The sequence below is a fragment of the Ursus maritimus genome, unplaced genomic scaffold (assembly GCF_017311325.1).
Source record: "Ursus maritimus isolate PB19 unplaced genomic scaffold, ASM1731132v1 scaffold_11, whole genome shotgun sequence".
Classification (NCBI taxonomy): domain Eukaryota; kingdom Metazoa; phylum Chordata; class Mammalia; order Carnivora; family Ursidae; genus Ursus; species Ursus maritimus.
In genome coordinates, this window is record NW_024423453.1 from 42,142,409 (window position 1) to 42,163,390 (window position 20,982).

A 20,982-nucleotide genomic window follows, 5' to 3' on the forward strand; every position below is an offset into this window, starting at 1 on the left:
GGCAAGGGAAGGCCTCCTTGAGCTTGAGGAGAGATCCAGCCCGGTGTGCAGTGTTCCCTTCTTCTCGGGGGGGGCTCTTGCCTTCACTCCTTTTCTCCCATCAGTGAGGGTGATCTAATTACAAGCAAGCTGGTCACATCTGATGCCCCGCTCATAACCCAAGAGGCCGCACTTGTCACTAACACAGCTCCTGTGGCCCTTTCCAGATTCATTTCTCTCCAGAACCCCTGCACACCCTCTGCTCCAGCCAAGCGGAACCTTCCTTCCCCTGAATGCTCTTCCTCCACCCCCAGACACCCTGTGGGGATGCCTTGGATTCCACGTCCTCCAGCAAGCCTTTGGGTTAGGCCTGTCCAGTAGGTCCATTGTCTGCTGAACACTGTTACCACACTGTATGGTCACTGGTGATTTATTACTTGTCTTACCCCACCCAGAATACCCCCTGTCTGGCACATCGCACACTCAATCAATATACAGTTGACCTTTGAACCATGCAGGGGCTAGGGATGCCAGTTCCCCATACAGTCAAAAATCTGGGTATAACTTTTGATTCCCCAAGGCTTAACTACTGATAGCCTGCTGTGGACTAGAAGCCTCCCCAATAACAAAAACAGCTGATCAACACATATCCTGTAGGTTATATGTATTATTACTGTGTTCTTACAATAAAGTCAGCTAGAGGAAAGAAAATGTTATTAGCAAAATCATAAGGCAAACGCATTTATACCACTGCACTGTCCATAATCCGTGTACACCTGGACCTGTGCAGTGTGAACCCGTGTGGTTCAAGGGCTAACTGTATCTGAAACCTGCCTCCCTCCCAGCACCAGACCTCACCTCAGCTCCTACCTCCAAACGGGTTTCCCTACTTTCAACTCTTCCCTCACAAAAATCCATCTGTTAGAAAAATCTTGCTAAAATGCCTGACAAAACCCAGAACAGTCAACACAAATTACTGCTGTCGCTGGGACATACGTGGGGGAGGTAAGGGTGTGTCAGGCCTGGAGGGCTTTCTGTAGTGATACGGACTCCGGACTCCGGGTCCCTGGGTGAGGACAAAGCTTCCATGGCTGGAGGGGGAGCGAGGGGTTGTGTCAGGCCTACTCCAAGGCAGAGGTAGGTCCTCAGGGGGAAATCAGAGGCTGCAAAGCAGGCCTCAGACAAGCAGAAGAGGAAACTGCTGAATCCATGCTGTCTGCTCTCTTACACCCCAACCCTGAGGAGTCTCAGGAGCAGAGAGGGTGTAGCTGGCTCACAAGGCCACAGGGGGTATAGCTGGGGAGGAGGAGGGTGGGACTAGGGAGATGGTGATTGTCACAAAGAGGTAACACAGGTAGCTGTGCAGACTAGAGCCCAGATCATGGGGGTGTATGTTTATTCTTCACTCACTTACTTGTCCAACAAACGTTCGCTGAGGCCCTGCCATCTGCCAGGCTCTGTGCTGGGTTCTGGAAATACAGCAGCCAGCAAAGCAGATCAAGTGCTTGTTTTGCTGGGGCTTCCAAGGTGATGGAGGTTCTCAGAAAAACACATATACAAACAGACATGCTTCAGGGGCTAATAAGGATGATGAATGAAAATAAAATAGGGTAAGGTTTAGAGTCAGAGGGTGCTATAATATACAGGGTGGCCGGGAAATTCTTATGGAGTTGGGGTGGTCAGTAACCACATCTATTTTTCTTTTATTATCCTCAGCTCTTATAAAGTCTGTTTTAAACCAGAACTTCTCAAACTTTAGTGTTTGGTTAAAATGCAGATCTTAATCCAGCAGGTTAGGGTGGGGGACTGAGACTGCATTTCTAATTGGCTCCCTGGTGACACCTTGGCTGTTGGTCCCTGGACCACATGGCTCTGCTCTGGGGGATTAAGGGACAAGCTGTGATTCCTCCCGGGGAAGAGTTATCAGGGGAGCATGCCTCCTGCAGGCAGAGGGCAAGGCAGTGATGGCAGCCTTAAGGGACAGCAAACACCAGCTGCAGACTGACTCTGCCAGTCTTCTGTCCCTCACGGCTTCAGACTTCTTCATCCGTAACCCGCTGTCAAAGATCTGATCTGGGTCTGAAACCAGCAAGTAAGTCATGGAGTTCCCTTATAGCCTCCCCGTTTTAGAGAATAGATTCCCAATGCATAGCGTTACAAGACTTGTGATAACTCAGCTCTCCCTTCCTACAAGCCTTCATGAACCCTGGATTTCTGCCAGGGTCACAGTGAATATCCATGCCCACCCCCACCTTTCTCCATGCTCACCACCCACTCCCCAACAATTTTTTTCCCACCTCCAAGTAATTTGGTATTCCAAGTATTTGGTATTTCCTCCATGAAGAATTCTCATTTCCCCTCATGGACACATGGAATCTCATCCGTTCTCCCAGGCCCAGCTCACAAAAGCCATGCCATCACTCCCCAGTCGCCCTTGCCCACCCTCCCTGCCAGAAGCAATTCCTTGCTTCTTAGAAATCCTACAAAACTTCACTCGAACCTCTTTCTGGGGCAGTAATCTCTTCCTACCCTCTGTGAGTTATTTTATCCTTGTTATACTTTCTTCCCAGAATGTGAGCTTCCAGAGGAAAGGTCCACCTCTAATTGCATCCCTTTTACCCATGAGTAGCACAGTTCCTAGTATGTGATCATGGCCTAAGAATCATCTATAAATGACAAACAGTAATGACTTGGATTTGAAATCACCAAAGGGCATGGGAGGGGGCGTGGTGGGAGGGAAGTGCCAGCCCAGAGGTCCTCAAAGCTTCAGCATCAGCATCTCCTGGTAACTAGTCAGACTTGCAAATAGGTAGGCACTATCCCAGAGGTCAGGAATTAGAAACCCTGGGGGTAGAGCCCAACTATCTGCTTTTTAACTAGCCTTCCGAGTGATTGTGATGCACGCGTCAGTTTGAGAACCTTAAAGTCAAGCCTCCTGTACAACCCAGCACCCTTCAGCTGTCCTCTTCCAATGCCGACGGCCTTCACCTGGCACCTGGGGCTTCTGCTTGGGAGCGAGAAGGAGAGAGGGGCAGCCAGTATGGAGGACAGGGAATGGATAAGGATGAGTCGGATAAGGGTCCTTCTGGAGAAGACGTAGTGGGGGGAGGGGCAGGGAAGCTGGAAGAAGGAGGGGTAGGGGAGGAGAAAGGGGAGAAGGGGCAGAAGAGGGAGAGGGAAAGAGGGAAATGGAAAGGGGTTCGACTCCCCTGGGGTGGAGGAGGGTAAGGCGAAGCAACGAGCACTTTCCAGAAAGGTCATCCGCCTCTCCATCCCGCGCCGGGGCGGGGGACTCGGAGACCTGTCCATGCGGCCACCCAGCCCCCGCGTAAGCCTCGGGACTGTGGCCCCATGTCCCCCGGCCTGCGCCCCGCGCCCGGTACCTGCTCGTGCTGGGGAGGCGCCTCCAGCACCGGCGCCGCCTTGCGCACCGCGGCGCCCGCGGCCATGCCTCCGCCGTGGCGCCCGCCCTCCGCCGCACCGTCGCTCGCTCCGCCCGGGCCGGGGAGGGTCTCCGGGAGGCCGCGGTGGGGCGCTCTGCCGGGCGAGCGCCGGGGGCTAGCTGTGCCTGCGGTAGCCCCGCCCCGGGCCATGCGGTAGCGCGCGCAGACCGCCTCCGGGAGCGCCGCCCCTCCGCTCAGCGCCCCGGCCGCCCGCCGAGGCGGGGGCTCCTGTTCCTCCTCCCAGTCGCTGCCGGGGAGACCCTTGGGGGATCTTTCCCTCTGTGGTCAAGCAGTGTCGGCGGTGGTGGCTCTTACCGCGTCCTGCGCCTGGCTCCTGCCAGCGGTTTTGTCACCAGGTGGCGGGGCTGGAGACCCGCTCAGAAGTAAGGTGGGAAGAGGTGTGTGGAGTACCGAGAGTGAGAAATGGAGCGGAGAGGGGGAGCGAGGGGTCGTTTTCTCCCGGCTCTTTCCTTCAGAAGCCCTTATCTGCAGACGGGAGTTCAGGTGGCTGTCCAAAACCTGGGAGACTGAGTCTCCGTTGCATCTCCAGTTCCGTTCCTGGGCCCATCGCCCTTTCTTCCCTGTTATCTGCAGTATTAATAATCTGGACAGGTCCCCGAGGAAGTCACACTTGGCTCCTCCAAAGATAACAAAGGAGAGAAACTCAGCTGTGGGGAGAGAAGGCAGACACTCTCGGCCTCTGTGCTGCTCTGCCCCTGCACTTCCCCCTGGGAAATCACCCACAACTTGCCTTTGTCCCCTCCACCTTTAGCGGGCATTCTCCTTCCCCTCAGCGGTAGAGCCAGTATGGATTTATGGCTGGGAACAAGCTGGAACATTTGGGGAAGGCTTTAGGAATGCACTGGTAGGGAAATAGACAAAAAGGGAACATATAAGTAGATGGTCTGACTTAACAAAATACTCCATTCCAGGTTGTGGTGGCTTATAGTTTTCAACACCTGCAAGGAGCTACCAGTGGAGGCAGACCAGCAGAGGGACACATCCCTGCCATTGTAGAACTTCCGGTCTGGCAGGGTGTGGAGACAAGCATCCAGGACAATGAACTGTGGTAAGTGCTTCCTCTTCCAAGTACTTTAGTCTGTGTTAACTCACTCAGTTTTCACAAGGCCACCAGGTAGGTGGTGTTATTAGCTCCATTTTACAGGAGAACATTGAATCACAGAGAGGTGCGGAAGTTTGGCCAAGTTTCAAAGCTGGTAGGTCGTGTGGTGGGAAATTGCCTTTTGGTTCAAGGGTGGACAGGAGGGCTCAGCTGTGGTTCAGGACAGGGGGATCAGTCAGAAAGCTATTGCTATAGTTCCGGTTAAAGACAGCAATGGCCTCGGTGGTGTATGTGAGTATGTGTAGGGATGGGGTGGAGGGGGGATGGAGGGAGGTGGATGGAGCCAAGGGATCTAGGTGATAGAATCTGTGAGACGTACTGATCCTCAAGGATGTCTCCCAGGCGTGTGGCTTGAGCAGCTTGGTATTTGGGCAGAGGGTGCTAAGAGTGGGAATATTGAAAGAGCAGCAGATTTCTGGGACAAAGATTATGAGTTCATTTGGACATGTTGCCTCCCTACCTAGCTCTTGGCCTGTCTGCGTGTGGCAAAGGCCATTTTTTTTCTCTCCAGTCCAGATGTCCTCAAATTCATCTGGATTCCTCTAAGTCAGCTACCCCCCTCCACACACACACACACACATAAAGGTCTGGATGGAAATAGAATTTCCCTATCCTATAAAATTCTGGCCCATTATCATTATGTAAATTCTGACTCCCTGATAGGAGATTCTCTGCCCTGGTTGATTGACACCAAAAACGGCTACATATTTCACTGGAGACATGTGTGAGCACAAAGGGAGTCATCTTCCTTCTGATTTCAGCCCAACAGTCATCAGGGAATAAAACTCAAAAAGTCCATTTCTTCCCCACTGGTAGTGATGGACTTGCTCTGCTCTACTGTATCATACCTGGTTGCTTTTGTGACTCAGTCCAGATATTGAACTAATACCTTGTTTCCCCGAAAGGTAACCACTGCTTTCTGGAGTGGTTCACCCAACCAGAGTTAATTACTTTGCACATTTGTTTCCCAAATCAAGTGCTTGGCACCTGACTGTCATAAATCCTGGAATAGCTCAATAGCCTTCCTGTTTCTTAGCTCTAAGCTCTTCAGCATATTAGCCATAGCTCATGCATCCTCCTATCTTGTCTTGATCTAGAGCCCTGAGGTGATTGTAATGATGTAATGAAAGAAATGAGCTAATGTCATTAAGGTGTTTGAGAAACAAGGTGGATTCAAGAATAGCTAGAAAATTAAGTGTGCTATTTGATGCAGGAATAGAGAACTAGACCCATGGAACAGAATAGAAAGCCCCCCAAATAGACACACGGATTTATGGGAAGCTAGTTTTAGGACAGGAGTGGCAAATCAGCAGGGATATATGGACTATTTAGTAATTAGCTTGCCGTGCCAAGACAAAATAGGTGGTTTAAAAAGCAAGACTTGAAGAAGGCAATTTAAAAGAATATCTTTATCATCTCAAGATAGTGAAAAATATATTAAAACTGAAAAAGAACAAATCATAATGGAAAATATTGGTAAATTAGTCTATGTTAAAATTTTAAACTTCTGTACAATAAAAAGTTGACATTAAAAAGAAGCAAGCCGGGATGCCTGGGTGGCTCAGTCAGTTGAGCGTCTGCCTTTGGCTCAGGTCATGATCCCAGGGTCCCCATTGCATCAGGCTCCTTGCTTAGTGGGGAGCCTGCTTCTCCCTTTGCCTGCTGCTCCCCCTGCTTGTGCTCGCGCTCTCTCTCTCTGTCTCTGTCTCTCTCTGATAAATAAATAAATAAATAAATAAATAAATAAATAAATAAAATCTTAAAAAAAAAAACACAAGCCGTGGACCGAGAGAATGTATTTGCATATATCTAGCTGTCAAAGAATTAGTGCTTGGGAAAAAAGCAGAACTGTTAAAAAATTAATTTTTAAAAAGTGTAAGTCAATAGAATGTGGGCAAGGGATACAAGCCAATTTTAAGAAATAAAATTGAGACATTTTGTAATTTTAAGAGAATTAATCATTGCATTTATGTATACGTGAGTTAATCTGGAATGTAATTTACAAGAATGCCTCGTATATGTTAAATGACTTATTGCAAAGTGGCCGCCTTCGGCCTTCCTATCCTCTTCCTGACCAGCACTCATTAATTTTCCCCCTTCTGCTGTCTTTCTCAGGACAACCCAACTGCCATGGGCTGATAGTGCCTCCAGCCTAATGGTTAGATCTTACAGAAGCCCTCTCTATTGTCTTACAAATGGTCTTTTTCAAGTAACTTTCTTTTTCAATTGACTCCTTTCCTCTTTGCTCATGTGTTTTTCATATTTACAGATAAAATACATATATTTGATCCTTAGCCTCCCGGTTAGAATGGGTGATTTCGAACGTCTATAACCAGGTGTGGTACTGGTCGCGGCCATCTCCCCTGAAGGGGATGGCAATAATAGAGTCAGTCTAAACGGGGTGGGGGTGTCACATTAAAACCATCCAGGCGATGTGAGTATCCTAGAGAGCTTGTCTGAGCTCAGAAATCAGTGTGAACGAGGCACCAAACGTTCTGCACTTCTGTGATCTTTGGGGTCAGGGGCAGACTAGGTTGTAAATGGGGGTAATCATGTCTAAAAGGAGAGGGACACTGAAAATAGGTCCTACCTTGGCTGATGAAATGGCTGCATAGAAATACTCTGGCTAACTTTTTCAGTCATCCTCCCCTCCGATAACCCCCCCCCTCCCCCGGGTGCTAGGTGGGCCTTCAGGTGCAGACACTAGCCTCTTAGACTTGGTAGAAATCATGCAAGCTAGTCTGATTCTCAGCTGCTGGGGTTCCTGACTACAGTCCCAGTGTTCCTGTCCTCTCAGCCTCACTGAATAGACCTTTGTGCCCTCATTCATTAAATCTGCCTGGCTTAAACACTACCTCTCAAGACAAATGAGAGATACCCAACTTTATTGTTTATCTCATTCTTTTTTTTAAAAAAAGATTTATTTATTTATTTGAGAGAGAGAGAGAGTGCACACATGCATGCACAAGTGGGAGGAGGGCCAGAGGGAGAGAGAGGGAGAATCTCAACCAGACTCCTCATTGAGTGGGGAGCCAGAGGCGGGGCTTGATCTTACCACCCATGAGATCACGACCTGAGCCGAAATCATGAGTTGGCCGCCTAACCGACTGAGCCACCCAGGCACCCCTGTTTATCTCATTCTTTAGTTATTAGTATTGTAATATTATTGATCTCTACTCTTTTTTGGGCTAAAATGTACAAAGTGTAGCTGTATTATGATTACATGGAGTTTTGTGAGCTGGCGTGGGGCCCTAATCACCATTTATAACATTGCTTCTTTGGGAAAGTGCATTCTGCCTTGCAAACCACAGCCTTCCAAATGCACATTTGGAACACAATCCGTCTGTGAGCTGGGAACCTTCTGTATTAATGTCTGTTGGCCCAGGGCAACCCCACAACCAAATGCCATGTGGTTTAAGGTTCATGTAACAGCCGGTTCATTTAAATAATGTTAGCTGGAGCTCAGTTCAGGTTCTCAGGTTTCTGGTTAATTTGGAATAGGGGAGGCAGCAGCGTCACAGTGTTCAAACAGCATGTGTGGGGCGCCCCACTCCCTGTAGAGAGATGGCACAGTCCTGCTTTTCATGGTTTACCCTGTAGGTTTCAGGACTGAGCCTCTTCTGAGGGCAAGCTTTTAAGTTCTGTTGAACAACTGATCTTGAAAAAGAACTGCTTTTAAAAACCAACTATACTTTCCAGCTTAGAAGTTCAGCTAGGGTCATTCTCATTTACTGAGTTCGGGGGCCCTCTCAGTAGGAGGGAAAACCACATGTAAGTCCTTGATGGGGCCCCTTGCCCGCCCCTCTCCTTGTTTTCCTTTCCTGGTTTCTCCTTTAGGAAGTCTCATCTTTACTAAGTTAGAAGCCAGACAGCTTGTGCCAGGCAAGCCCGTCTCTACTGTCCTAACTGTATAAAGGGTTAACATTTATGAAATGCCCACAGTGTGCCAGGCCCTGGGCTCAGCACGTTATCTATCTGGTGTCATTTCATCCTCAGAATGAGCCCCAGTGACAGGTATCACCGTCTGCATTTTACAGATGAAGACACTAAGTTAGAAGAAGTTAATTGCTTTATCTAAGAATGTATAGCAGCAACCACTGCTCTACTGGCTTCCCAATTTTCGGGTTGGGTGGGAGGCTTTCCCGGGGGGTGACCCCAGGAAACTTGGTCCTGGTGTGGAAGTTGTATTTGTCATTGCTAGTTGAGACCAATGACTTGCCATCCCAATTCCTTGCCATCCCCAATTAACCTCTGGTTAATTGCCAAGACCACAACACACCTGTGTTCTGCAAAAGTCACCTTCTTGCGGAAGAAAAATACTAATGTTCCTTTTTTTTTTTTTTTTTCTCTTGACTTTAGATATTTGTCCTACTTGGGGGCTTGAAAGAAGATCAGTTATAGAAGTAACGGCAAGAGGACACAGTTATTCTTTGCTGGAGTAGAAAGCCTTCCAGTAAGCACTCCTGGTCTTACTATACTCCTTGCCCATGATAACAGCTACAGTTTTTAAAGTGTCTGCTAAGGCCAGGTACTTTCTTTATATTTAATTCTCAAACCACCCTCCAAGGTAGGTGTACTATTATTATCTTCATTCTACAATTAAGGATAAATAAGGTCACTTCCAAGCCATCGCTTCTGCTTATACTGCCCTTTTCTTTTCTCATTTTAATCTGCAGCAGTTGTCCCACCGCACCCCATCCAAGAGCCTGACCAGCTCTGTTCTCTTACCAGACTCTCCCAAATCCTCAGTGGGAACACATTTCTTTCAATCCTATGTGCCACAGCTTTTGCATTTGCCTCTATCCCACACTGCCTTGTGTTCTAGGTGCGGGTATGAGCCACAATTGCAAATATGGGGAGAGCAGAGACTATTCTAACCATCTTTTATCCACCGCTGTATCTAGTACGGTGCCTGGCCTGGGGCCGGATTAAATTGGTGGTGCGGTCACATTTCCAGGTGCTCCTGCTTGTGCCCCAGGCCTCTTCCTGGTTTATGGAGGCCGAGTGAGGGCAGGTGATTCTCTTAGCCTATTGCCTGCAGATGGTCCTCCAGGAAGAAGGGGCTATTGTCACTGTGGCCACAGCCTTTTGCTGTCCACCCATAACAGGACCATTGAGACCTCTGCATATTGATATGGATATAAACTTAAAATACAAAAAGAGGCCAAAATTGTGCCTTAACATAATTCCATGCAGTCCAGATGGGCATTTTCTACTATTTATTTTATAATGTGTCATTGTTAATCAGAACGGGGACCCACTTTTGCTAACACTTAGAGATGCTGAGATGTGGTTGGGAGAAGGAAAACAGCGTAAAGGGTAAGGCCTGAGTCTGCTCCCTTCTACTTGTTATTTTATTCTTGTACTGACTGAAGAAAAAATTTCATGTCTAGCCACATTACTGCTAAGAATATGTGCCTCAGGGGCGCCTGGGTGGCTCAGTCATTAAGCATCTGCCTTCGGCTCAGGACGTGATCCCGGAGTCCTGGGATCGAGCCCTGCATTGGGCTCCCTGCTCCCCTCGGAGCCTGCTTCTTCCTCTCCCACTCCCCCTGCTTGTGTTCCCTCTCTCGCTGGCTGTTTCTCTCTCTGTCAAATAAATAAATAAAATCTTTAAAAAAAAAAAAAAAGAATATGTGCCATACATGAGTGTTGGAGATGAGTTCCTTTTCTAATTTATTCTATAAATGCAGTAATCCTGACACATATAAATAGTTGAAATAGTGCGTGTATGAAAATAAAACACATATTTGCTTAATTTTAGAATATCAGAAAAATGAAATATTGGTGTTTTTGGTTGTTTGTTGTTGATTCCACTTTTTCTTTGGGAAAGATTTCAATTATTCTAAGTTACCAAGTAGTTATAAACAAAAATTTTGTGCTGGGCATGTGGTCTAATGACTTTTTAAAATTTAACATTTTGGGGCGCCTGGGTGGTGCAGCTGGCTAAGCGTCCAATTCTTGGTTTCGGCTCAGGTCGTGATCTCACGTTCGTGAGATTGAGCCCCGTATCAGGCTCCGTGCTCAAGGTAGAGTCTGCTGAAGATTCTCTCTCCCTCTCCCTCTGTGCCTCCTGCTTGTGCTCTCTTTCTCTCTCTCTCAAAATAAAATAAATAAATCTTAAAAAAACAGTAAAATTAAAAATTTTGGCATAAAGTTATATGTTTAATTTTTACAATAAACACATTTTGCTGGGTCCCCAAAGAAGGAAAATTTTAGAAGCCATCCTGGATACAGTAGTAGAGGGTGAATTAGGGAATAGCTAGACTTTACTAGTGTAAGATTTTCCTGACTCTTTCAAATATCCATCAAAGTAGCCATAGTTTTGGGGATGACTTTAAGTAAACAACTCAAAGGAAGTTTAATCCTGTTAGAAACATGGAGAAGTACATTGTGTGGTTTCAGAACACTGGGAGAATTGAGTTGGGGTACTGTCTGTACTACTGGCTCTCTAGAGTATGTTGGAGAGAGGGTCTTTATTTTTTCCTCTTAGTTGCTATTGCGTTCTTATTTGAGGTATACATTTTAGGCTTTATTAATAGTGAAATGAGAATGAAAATCTCTTGGTAATGTGTCATCCAAGTGGAGAATCATCAAAGAGAATGGTCAGAGCTGGTAACCCAAGCATGAAAAACCTGGTCATTTACTGGGCCCGGGTAGGTGAGTCATCTTTGCTTTCTAAATGGCCTGAGGACTGGAAGGGACACCAGCCCATGAAGAATACCACCAGTAAGAGGATTCATCAAAGGGAGATAAGATTGTCGAAGATGAAGTTAAATTTGGTTTACCATGGGTTGCTTTTGAGGTATCTCTAGGCCGTGCAGGCAGAGCTGTCCACAGTTAGAGACAAACTGACTCGAGAAGAAAGCTAGGGATAAAAGAGAGATTTGGTGTTTGACAGTGATGAACCCTGTAGGAGTGAGTAGCCATTTACAGAAAGCCTGTAATGTGAAAAAAGAAGGAGGTCCAGGAGTATAGTTGGTAATTAAGACAACAGGATTTATAATCAAACAAATCTGGCTTCAAGTCTCAATTTTAACACATTCATGTGTCACCTTAAGCCTTGGAACATCTGACTTTTTTCACCAATGAACTTGAGATATAATTCACATGCCATACAATTCAGCATGAAACGAAGCATATGATTCAGTGGTTTTCAGTATATTCACAAAACAACTATCACTGCTATCTAATTCCAGAACATTTTCATCACCCCAAAAAGACACTCGTATTCATTAGTAGTCACTCCCCATTTCCTGCTTCCTTCATCCCCTAGCAACCACTAATTTCCTAATTTCTTTGTGTAGATTTGTCTGTTGTGGATCTTTCATTTAAATGGAATCATACAATACGTGGCCTTTGTGTCTGGCTTCTTTCCTTTAGTGTAACGTTCTTGAGGTTGATCTATGTTGTAGTGTGTATTGGTACTTTATTCCTTATTATGACTAAATAATACTCTTTAAGATGGTTATACCACATTTTGTCCATCTGCTCATCAGTTGATGGACTTTTGGGTTGTTTCTACTTCTTTAGCTATTATGAATAATGCTGCAGTGGAAGTTCATATAAAAGTATTTTTGTGGCTATATGTTCTCAATTCTCTTTGAGTATATATTTAGGAGTGCAGTTGCTGGATCATAGGGTAACCCTATGCTGACGATTTTGAGGAACTGCTAAACTGTTTTCCAAATTAGCTATACCATTTTACGGCCCCACCAGCAATGTATGAGGGTTCTGGTTTTTCCACATCTTTACCGACAGTTGTCATTATCTGACTAGTTGATTGTAGCCATTCTAGTTGGTATGAAGTGGTATCTCATGGTGATTTTGATTTCTATTCCCTAATGACTAATAATGTTGAATATCTTTTCATGTGATTATTGGCCATTTGTATATCTTCTTGGAAGAAATGTCTAGATCCTTTGCCCATTTTAAAATTGGGTCACTAGTCTTCTTATTGTTGAGTTTTAAGAGTTCTTTGTATATTCTGGATACCAGTTCTTTATCAGGTATATGATTTGCAAAGATTTCCTCCCATTCTGTGGATTTTCTGTTTATTTATTTTCTGATGGTATGCTTTGAAGCACAAAAGTTCTAAATGTATCGATTTTTTATTTCGTATATGTGCTTTTGGTATCATATCTAAAAAAATCATCACCTAATCTTAGGCAGTAGAGATTTACTGCTATGTTTTTTTTTTTTTTTCCTAGGAGTTTTACAGTTTTAGTTCCTACATTGAGGTTTTTAAACTATTTTGAGTGAATTTTTGTATGCGGTGTGAGGGTAGAGGTCCAACCTCCTTCTTTTGTATGCCGACATCCAGTTGTCCCAGCATCATTAGTTGAAAAGGCTATTCTTTCCCCATTGAATTATTATCTTGGCCACCCTTGTCATAAATCAGTTGCATAAATATAATGGTTTATTTCTGGACTCTCAATTCTATTCCTTTGTTTGGTGTGTCTGTCTGTCCTTGTGCTAGTATTACACTGTTCTTGATTTCTGTAGCTTTGTATTAACTTTTGAAAATGGGAAGTGAAAGTCTTCCAACTTTGTTTTTATTTCCCAAGATTATCTTAGCTATTTTTAGTGCCTTGTATTTTCATAAGAATTTTAGAGTCAGTTTGTCAATTTATGCAAAAAAGACAGCTGGAATATTGATAAGGATTGTAATGAATCTATAAACCGATTTGGAGGTAGTACTGCCATATTAACAATATTAAGTCTTCCAATTCATGAACATGGGATTTTTAAATTTTAGTTGGTTCTTTAACTTCTTTCAGTGATTTTTTTATAATTTTCAGTGTACAAATATTACACTGCATTTGTTAAATTTATTCCTAAGTATTTTATTCTTTTTAATTCTAAATGGAGTCATTTTAAAAATTTTATTTTTGAATTGTTCAATGCTAGAGTATAGAAATACAATTTATTTTTTATTTATTTTTTTAAATAAATTTTTATTATGTCAGTCACCATACAGTATATCCTTAGTTTTTGATGTAGTGTTCCATGAGTCATTATTTGCGTATAACACCCAGTGCACCATGCAGTATGTGCCCTCCTTATTTATTTTTTATGTTGATTTTCGATCCTGTAGTCTTGCTGAACTCATTTATTAGTCCTAATAGTTTTTTAGTGGATTCCTTAGGATTTTCTATGTACAGGATCATGTCATCTGTAAATAAAAGTGGTTGCTTTCTTCTTCCTTTCCAGTCTGGATTCTTGTGCTCTCTCTCCCTTTCTGTCTCTCCCCTCTGCTCCCCTTCTCTCCCTTCCCTGCCTTCCCAGTTCCCTCCTTTCCTGTTTCCTTCCTTCCCTTCTCCCCTTTCCTTCATTCTCCCCTCCTCCCTCTTATCTCCTTTCTCCTTCCTTACCCTCCTTTCTTCACTCTCCCCTCCTCCTCCAATCATTTTTTCCTTAGGCTTTCTCAAGTGCTTTTCTGTATCTATTGATATGCTCATGTGGATTTTGTGCTTTGTTCTATTAATATAGTGTTTTACATAGATTGATTTTTATATATTAAACCAAACTAGCATTCCTGGGATGAGTCCCACTTGGTCATGGTGTATAATTCTTTTAATATGCTGCTGGATTGTTGAGCATTTTTGTATCTATATTCATAAAGTATATTGGCCTATAGTCTTTTCTTGTGATTTCTTGTGATTGTCTGTTTGTAGTAATCCGGTAATACTGGCCTCACAGAGTGAATTGGGAAGTGTTTCCTTCTATTCTAATTTTTTGGATGAGTTTGTGAATGAGTGATGTTAATTTTTATATATTTGTTAGAATTCATCAGTGAAACCCTCTGGGCTGGAGCTTTTCTTTGTGAGATATTTTTTGATTAATAATTCAATTGCTTTACTTGTTATAGGTCTGTTTAGATTTTCTATTTGCTCTTGCGTCAGCTTTGGAATTTGGTGTCTTTCTAAGAATTTGTCAATTTTGTTTAGGTTGTCTAATTTGTTGGCATAAAACTGTTCATAGTATTCCCTTATGATCCTTTTTTACTTCGGTGAGTTTGGTAGTAATATCCCTCTTTCATTTCCGGTTTTAGTAATTTAGATCTTTTTTTATTTTGGTCAGTCTAGCTAAATTTTTGTCAGTTTTGATGATTTTTTAAAGAAGATTTTATTCATTTATTAGGGAGAGCACGCATGAGAGCATAAGGGGGAGGTTGCAGAGGCAGAGGGAGAAACAGACTCCCTGCTGAATGAGGAACCTGATGCAGGGCTCCATCCCAGGACCCTGAGATCATGACCTGAGCCAAAATCAGATGCTTAACGGACTGAGCCACCCAGGCGCACCAATTTTGGTAACCTTTTTAAACAATCAACTTTTTTTTTCTCTATCGTTCTTCTATGCTCAGTTTTATCTATTTCTCCTGTAATCCGTGCATTTCCCCTTTCCTGCTTGCTTTGGGCTTAGTTTGCTCTTCTGGTTTTTAAGACAGAAGGTTAAGTTATTGATTTGAGATCTTTCTCTTTTTTTTTACTGGAGCACTTACAGCTGTTTTCTTCTGAACACTGCTTTAGCTGTGTCTATTTGTTTTTGGTACATTGAGTTTTTGTTTTCATTCACCTAAATTTCAAACACATTTAGGAAGGTGTCGTTTAATTTCCGCATATTTGGAATTTCCCAAGTTTCCTTCTGTGATTTATTTCTAGTTTCACTCCATTATTGTTTGAGAACATACTCTGAATTATTTGGGTCCTTTTAAATGTATTGAGGCTTGTTACATGGTCTAACATATGGCCTGTCCTGGAGAATGTTCCCTGTGCACTCATGTGAGGTTAAGGATTTCAGGGCTGATCAAGGAAAGACAGGAACAGGAACGTGAGATGGCAGTATTGCACAATAATATTATTGGGCCTTGTTTTGCTGGGGTTGCAGGAGAGGGGACTGTCTCTCCCAGCAGGATGCTAACAGGGGAAGAGGAAAAGGGAACTCCCAGAGAAGAGGGGAGTGGAGAGGGAGCTTATATGTCTAGATGGTGTCATTCAGTGGCAAGATGGGGAGGATCTGAGTCAGCACCAAAGGGCAACAGGGGTTTTGGGGTCTTTTATGACCACAGGGTTTGTCTTATCTATGGCTAGTGAATATTTGGTGCAGTTTTGCAGGGTATGCAAAGCAGGCAAGTTTTAAATGGCTAAAAATATGATTATTTTGAATACGTAAGAATTTGAGTTTGGCTTTGAGCTAATGGTACCAATTTGCTGTGAAAAAGTAAACAACATAAGGGCCAATATACAGGGGCCATCTTCGGCCCATTTATATAACAACTTGAGAAAAATGTGTATTCTGCTGTTGTTTGGTGGGATGTTCTATAGGTGTCTGGTCGGTATAGTTGGCTTTAGTGTCGTTCAGATCTTCTGTTTCCTTCCTGACCTTCTTTGTATTTGTCCAATCTATTATTGAAAGTGAGGCATTGGAGGCTCTATTATTGTTGGATTTTCAACTTCTTCACTTTGCCCCCTCTCTGCACATCTCTCCCACCTTCTCCTTTGCCAAGATAACTCTTTCTCGTAACATAAAAAGCTCAGGATTTATGGTGGTGGTCTGGCTCTTCTGGGCAGGGGGTAACTTTATTGGTTTGGGGGTGCTTTTCAGTTTAATTTTTCTTTTCTAGCCTTGCATCACATTAGATTATTATTATTTTTAGATTATTATTATTTTTTTCACATTCTAATCCTTTATTGGACAAGAGTTTAATGGAGTTAGGCCAAGGAAATATGATAGGGACCATGCTACACTCAGAACCTCTCCCCTTTCAATTTCAGTAGCTAGTGAGTGTTAAGCTTGTTAAAAGTACAAAAGACAAAAAAAAGAGTATTATGACCCTCCCATACCACCTCCTAATTTTCCTTCTTATTTTAAAAGGCGTAAGTAAGTATACAATGACCTGGTTTTCCCCTATGTTAACCATTTTAATGCTTTAAAAAATACATAAAAATCAAATGCGTTTCTCCCTTTTCCCTGTTTTTGGAACCCTGCTTTATTGGCATCCTGAACACAATGTTTTGCCCACCATGGAATTTGATACTACAAGGAAGTCTCCTTTGCTGCATAGGATCTGGGTGCCAAGCATCTGGGGCATGACCACCACTCCCTCCTCCCATGCCCATATGGACTTCATCAAAACCATATGTATATCCTCTTCCACCAAATATCTGTTCATGTCTTTTACTCATTTTCTAAGTACATTGTGATTTTTTACTGTTGAGTTTTGACAGTTCTTTATATATTCTAGATACAAATCCTTTGTTAAATATGTGGTTTGCAAGTGTTTTCTCTAATCTGTGATTTGTTGTTTCATTCCATTAACAGGTTCTTTTTTCCCCTCAGCTTTATTGAGGTAGAATTAACAAATTGTAAGATATTGAAAGTGTACTATGTCATGATTTGATGTACTTTTTTTTTTTTTTTTTGATTTGATGTACTTTTAACAAGATCTTTTGGACAGTAAAAGTTTTAAATTTTGAAGAGGCTTATTTTTCAATTTTTCCTTTTATGGATTATGCTTTTGATACCAAATTTAAGAACTCTTTGCCAAATACTAGGTCTTGAAAAAATAAATCTATCTTCTGTTTTTTCTAAAACTTTTATAGTTTGATGCTTTACATTTAAGTTCATGATCTGTTTTAAGTTAATTTTTGTATACAATGTGGGGTTTAGATTATTATTTTTTTGCCAGTGGGATATCCAGTTGCTCTAGCACCATTTGTTGAAAATGTTATCCCTACTCCGTTGTATTACATTTACATCTTTGTCAAAAATTAATTGGGCAGATTTGCATGGTTCATTTCTGGGTTCTCTACTGTGTTTCATTCATCTATATGTCTATTCCTTCACCAGTCCCACACAGTCTTGATTACTATAGTATAATAGTAAGCTGTAACATTGGGAAGGATCATTTCTCCCACTTTCTTTTTTTTTTTTAGATTTTATTTATTTATTTGACAGAGATAGAGACAGCCAGCGAGAGAGGGAACATAAGCAGGGGGAGTGGGAGAGGAAGAAGCAGGCTCATAGCGGAGGAGCTTGATGTGGGGCTCGATCCCATCACGCCGGGATCACGCCCTGAGCCGAAGGCAGACGCTTAACCGCTGTGCCACCCAGGCGCCCCTCATTTCTCCCACTTTATTCTTTTTCAGAATTATTCTGGTTCTTCTAGAGCCTTTACCATTCAATATAAATTTTAGAATAATGTTGTCAATGTTTACAAAGAAGCTTGCCGAGATTTTGAAATAAGAATTACATTAAACCTATAGATAAATTTGAGGGGAATTGACATCTTTACAATGTTGAGTGTTCCAATTTATGAACATGGTATGTCTTTCCAATCTTGCATACCTTGAAGAAATCCAACATTGTAGTGTATTACTCTTTAATACATTGCTGGATTTGATTTGCGAGTGTTTTGTCGAGAATTTTTATATCTAAGTTCACGAGAAATATTTGTCTATAGTTTTCTTTTTTCATGCTGTTTTTTGTCTAGTTTTGGTGTAGGACAATACTAGCCTCATAAAACGGGTTGGGAAGCATCCCCTCTTCTGTTGTCTGGAAGGAGTTGTGTAAAACTGGCGTCAGTTCTTTAAATGTTTGATGGAATTTCCCAGTTAAACTTTCAGGGCTTGGACATTTTGATTTTACTATTCTTTTAATGTGAACTTATTTGTACCCTGAAGAACACATAGGGCTCAGAAAGACTGTGTCCAGGAGGTCTGGAGAAATGTGGGTCTCAATTAGTGTTGTCCGTCCCATGTGTATGTGTCACATTAGACTGAGATTCTCCAGAGTGCCAATAGTGTGTTGGTCATCACTGGAACCTCAGCACCTAAGACAGCACCTGGCACACAGTAGGCTGCTCAGCGTAAGATTGTTGAGTAATTGAATGAATTCTCGGCCCTAGGATTACACAGATTGGAAGCCTGATGCTGTTAGAGAAGCCTAGTGAGGAGAGACACGCTGGAGGTGCTTGAGTCCTTCCTTGGAGGTGGAAAAATCTCTTTGGAAGAAAGGAGTAGATAGTATTTACGGCTCCATTTCTTCTTCCTGTCTGCCTGAGCTGCTACCTCCCAGGCTCTGGTCACCCATACCAGCTAGAGCAACCCACTGTGGTCAAGAACTTGAAGAGCATGGGGAGCTGGTGGAGCAGAGGGGTATGCAGGGGATAGGACTAGGGCTGGTGGAGACTGGTGCTCTTTCCTGCTGTGGGTGTTTCCTGACACAGAAACAAGCTCTGAGATTTATATTTCAAAACTGAGGATGGACAGGAGATGACAGTGTATCGAGCTTAGGCATAGTTTATAGAGTAGTCGTTCTTTATTTAGAGTTGAGTAGTCTCAGGTTTGCAGAAGTAATTAAATTGCCTAGGTCTCTCTGAATTTCAAAAGCTACCCCAAGGTGTTTTCCACTTCTGCTGTAGTTTCCAGTTGGCTAAGTGGTTTGTTTTGATATCCCTTAAATTACACAGTTTTAGCAGATTTCCTGCCAGAGATACATTTGTGTGTAGGTGCACGTGAGAGCACATACTATGCACGAGTAAATGCATAGGTTTTTAGGTGTATTTCTGCTGAGGACCCAGTTACTAAGTTCTAGTGTTTCGCTTATTTCATTGTATAGCAGAATGCCTGGACTGTTAAATGAATGATTATTTTTGAAGATTTATTTATGTATTGAGAAAGAGAGAGAGAGAGAAAGAATGCACATGAGTTGGGGGGGAGGTGGGCAGAGGTTGAGAGAGGGGAAGCAGACTCCCCGCTGAACCTGGAGCTAATGCAGGGCTGGATCCCAGGGCCCTGAGATCATGACCAGAGCCAAAACTAAGAGTCAGACACTTTAACCGACTGAGCCACCCAGGCACCCCAATAAATGATTATTATTACTCTGTCTTGGGACATCTTGTGGCATTTAAGTCCTTTGATTTGTTCTTCTAGCATCATCTGTGTTAACTGCTATCTTTAGTAATCAAAATTTTTTTTAGCACTCACCTATCTGCATCACCCTCCAGACAGTCATGGGCTGCTTTTAAAAATATTTTGTTATGTTGAATTGCTATTTGTTTCTGAGCTAAATGTTGATCTATTGTTTTGTAATTTGAGAATTTTGGAGTTTTATGGATTATAAAAGCAATGAACCTATGCTAGGTTTATAATACCTTCAGCCTGATAATTGCACAATACCATAGTTGATTGGTCAGTAGGTAAAACGGATTATAAATACTGAATTTTCTTAGGCTGTGTCCTAATAGAAGATATTCTGGTGCAACTCACTGAAAGTTCTCTCCTTGAAAGCATCTTTGCCCTGATCCTAAGCTCAACCTGAACCAAACATTCTGTTTAGTATTTGAGTTAAGCACTCTCTCCTCTGTGCCGTGCCTGGGTATGTACACATCTCCCTCTTAACACAGAGTATTAGAATTATTTGTTTACATGCCTTTTCCCCTTATTGAATTGTTAGTTCTCTTTGGGCAGGATCCATTTTATCTTCAGCGCCTAATATAATTCCTAAGTCAAAATATAAGCCGAAGGAGGAGAATCACTTTGTATCCACTACATAGGACAGCGCCTACATGCAGGAAAGCATTCAATATATTACTGAATAAATTAATGGGAATAGTTGGTGCTCAGTAAATCTTTGATGAGTTAATGAATTAGTTTGTAGTTGCGCAGTGCGCTTCATAGGCAAAAATCACAACCATAATCCAGAGGTAGTAACGGCATGAGGACTACATATGCCTGCATTTGTTTTTCAAGGTGACCTTCTTTCCTCAACAAGAACATTGAACACCTGATAGTAAACAAGAGTTGAAAGGTAATAAATCCAGTCAAATTGTCATTGGATGAGAGAATAGACAATGAGGAATGGAGGCTGCTATTCGATCACATGGATTCTTTTTAACCCCATGAATTTTAGTACACCGATTTGTGCATGTGGATAGAACCTTTGCCCTTCACGCACTTAGGAAATGCTGCTCAAAAAAGTTTTCTAGATTTGCTCTTGTACAACAACTCATTTCTCAAGTTATTTAGGGAAGGGAAGAGGAATTACATGCATTGTAGATAGGTAGTTTTCAGATTTTTTGACTTTTCTGTTTGGCTGATGCCCTACTTACAGCATTTTAGCAGTTCGTTACCAGGTCATGAATCATCTTAGGAAATGCAGAAATCCAGTGTCTGACTACTTGCTTTCTTCTTCCAATAATGGGTGGACATTCATGTTTTCATCTGCCTCTATAAAAGAAATCTGATAGTTGGGAAAGTAAGAATACAAACATGATTATTTCAATAGTAATAATAATAAATATATATTTCATATATATTCGAACCATCATCCAAACAGAATGAAAAATCAAACAAAAACCTACCTGCTCTGCCCCGGCATGTCTCATTGGCTCATAGCTTCATCAGGGTAGGAACAGGTATTGGACAACCCATA

General features: G+C 42.7%; 1 protein-coding gene across 1 annotated transcript in view; it reads right to left on the minus strand.

The window, feature by feature from the left end:
* RNF175 (ring finger protein 175) overlaps window positions 1-3,428 on the minus strand; it is a 49,837-nt gene extending 46,409 nt beyond the window's left edge. Inside the window, exon 1 of the mRNA XM_040626376.1 lies at window positions 3,363-3,428. Within this exon, the coding sequence (XP_040482310.1) occupies window positions 3,363-3,428 (66 nt within the window). The remainder of the gene's footprint in view (window positions 1-3,362) is intronic.
* Window positions 3,429-20,982: the final 17,554 nt, after the last annotated feature.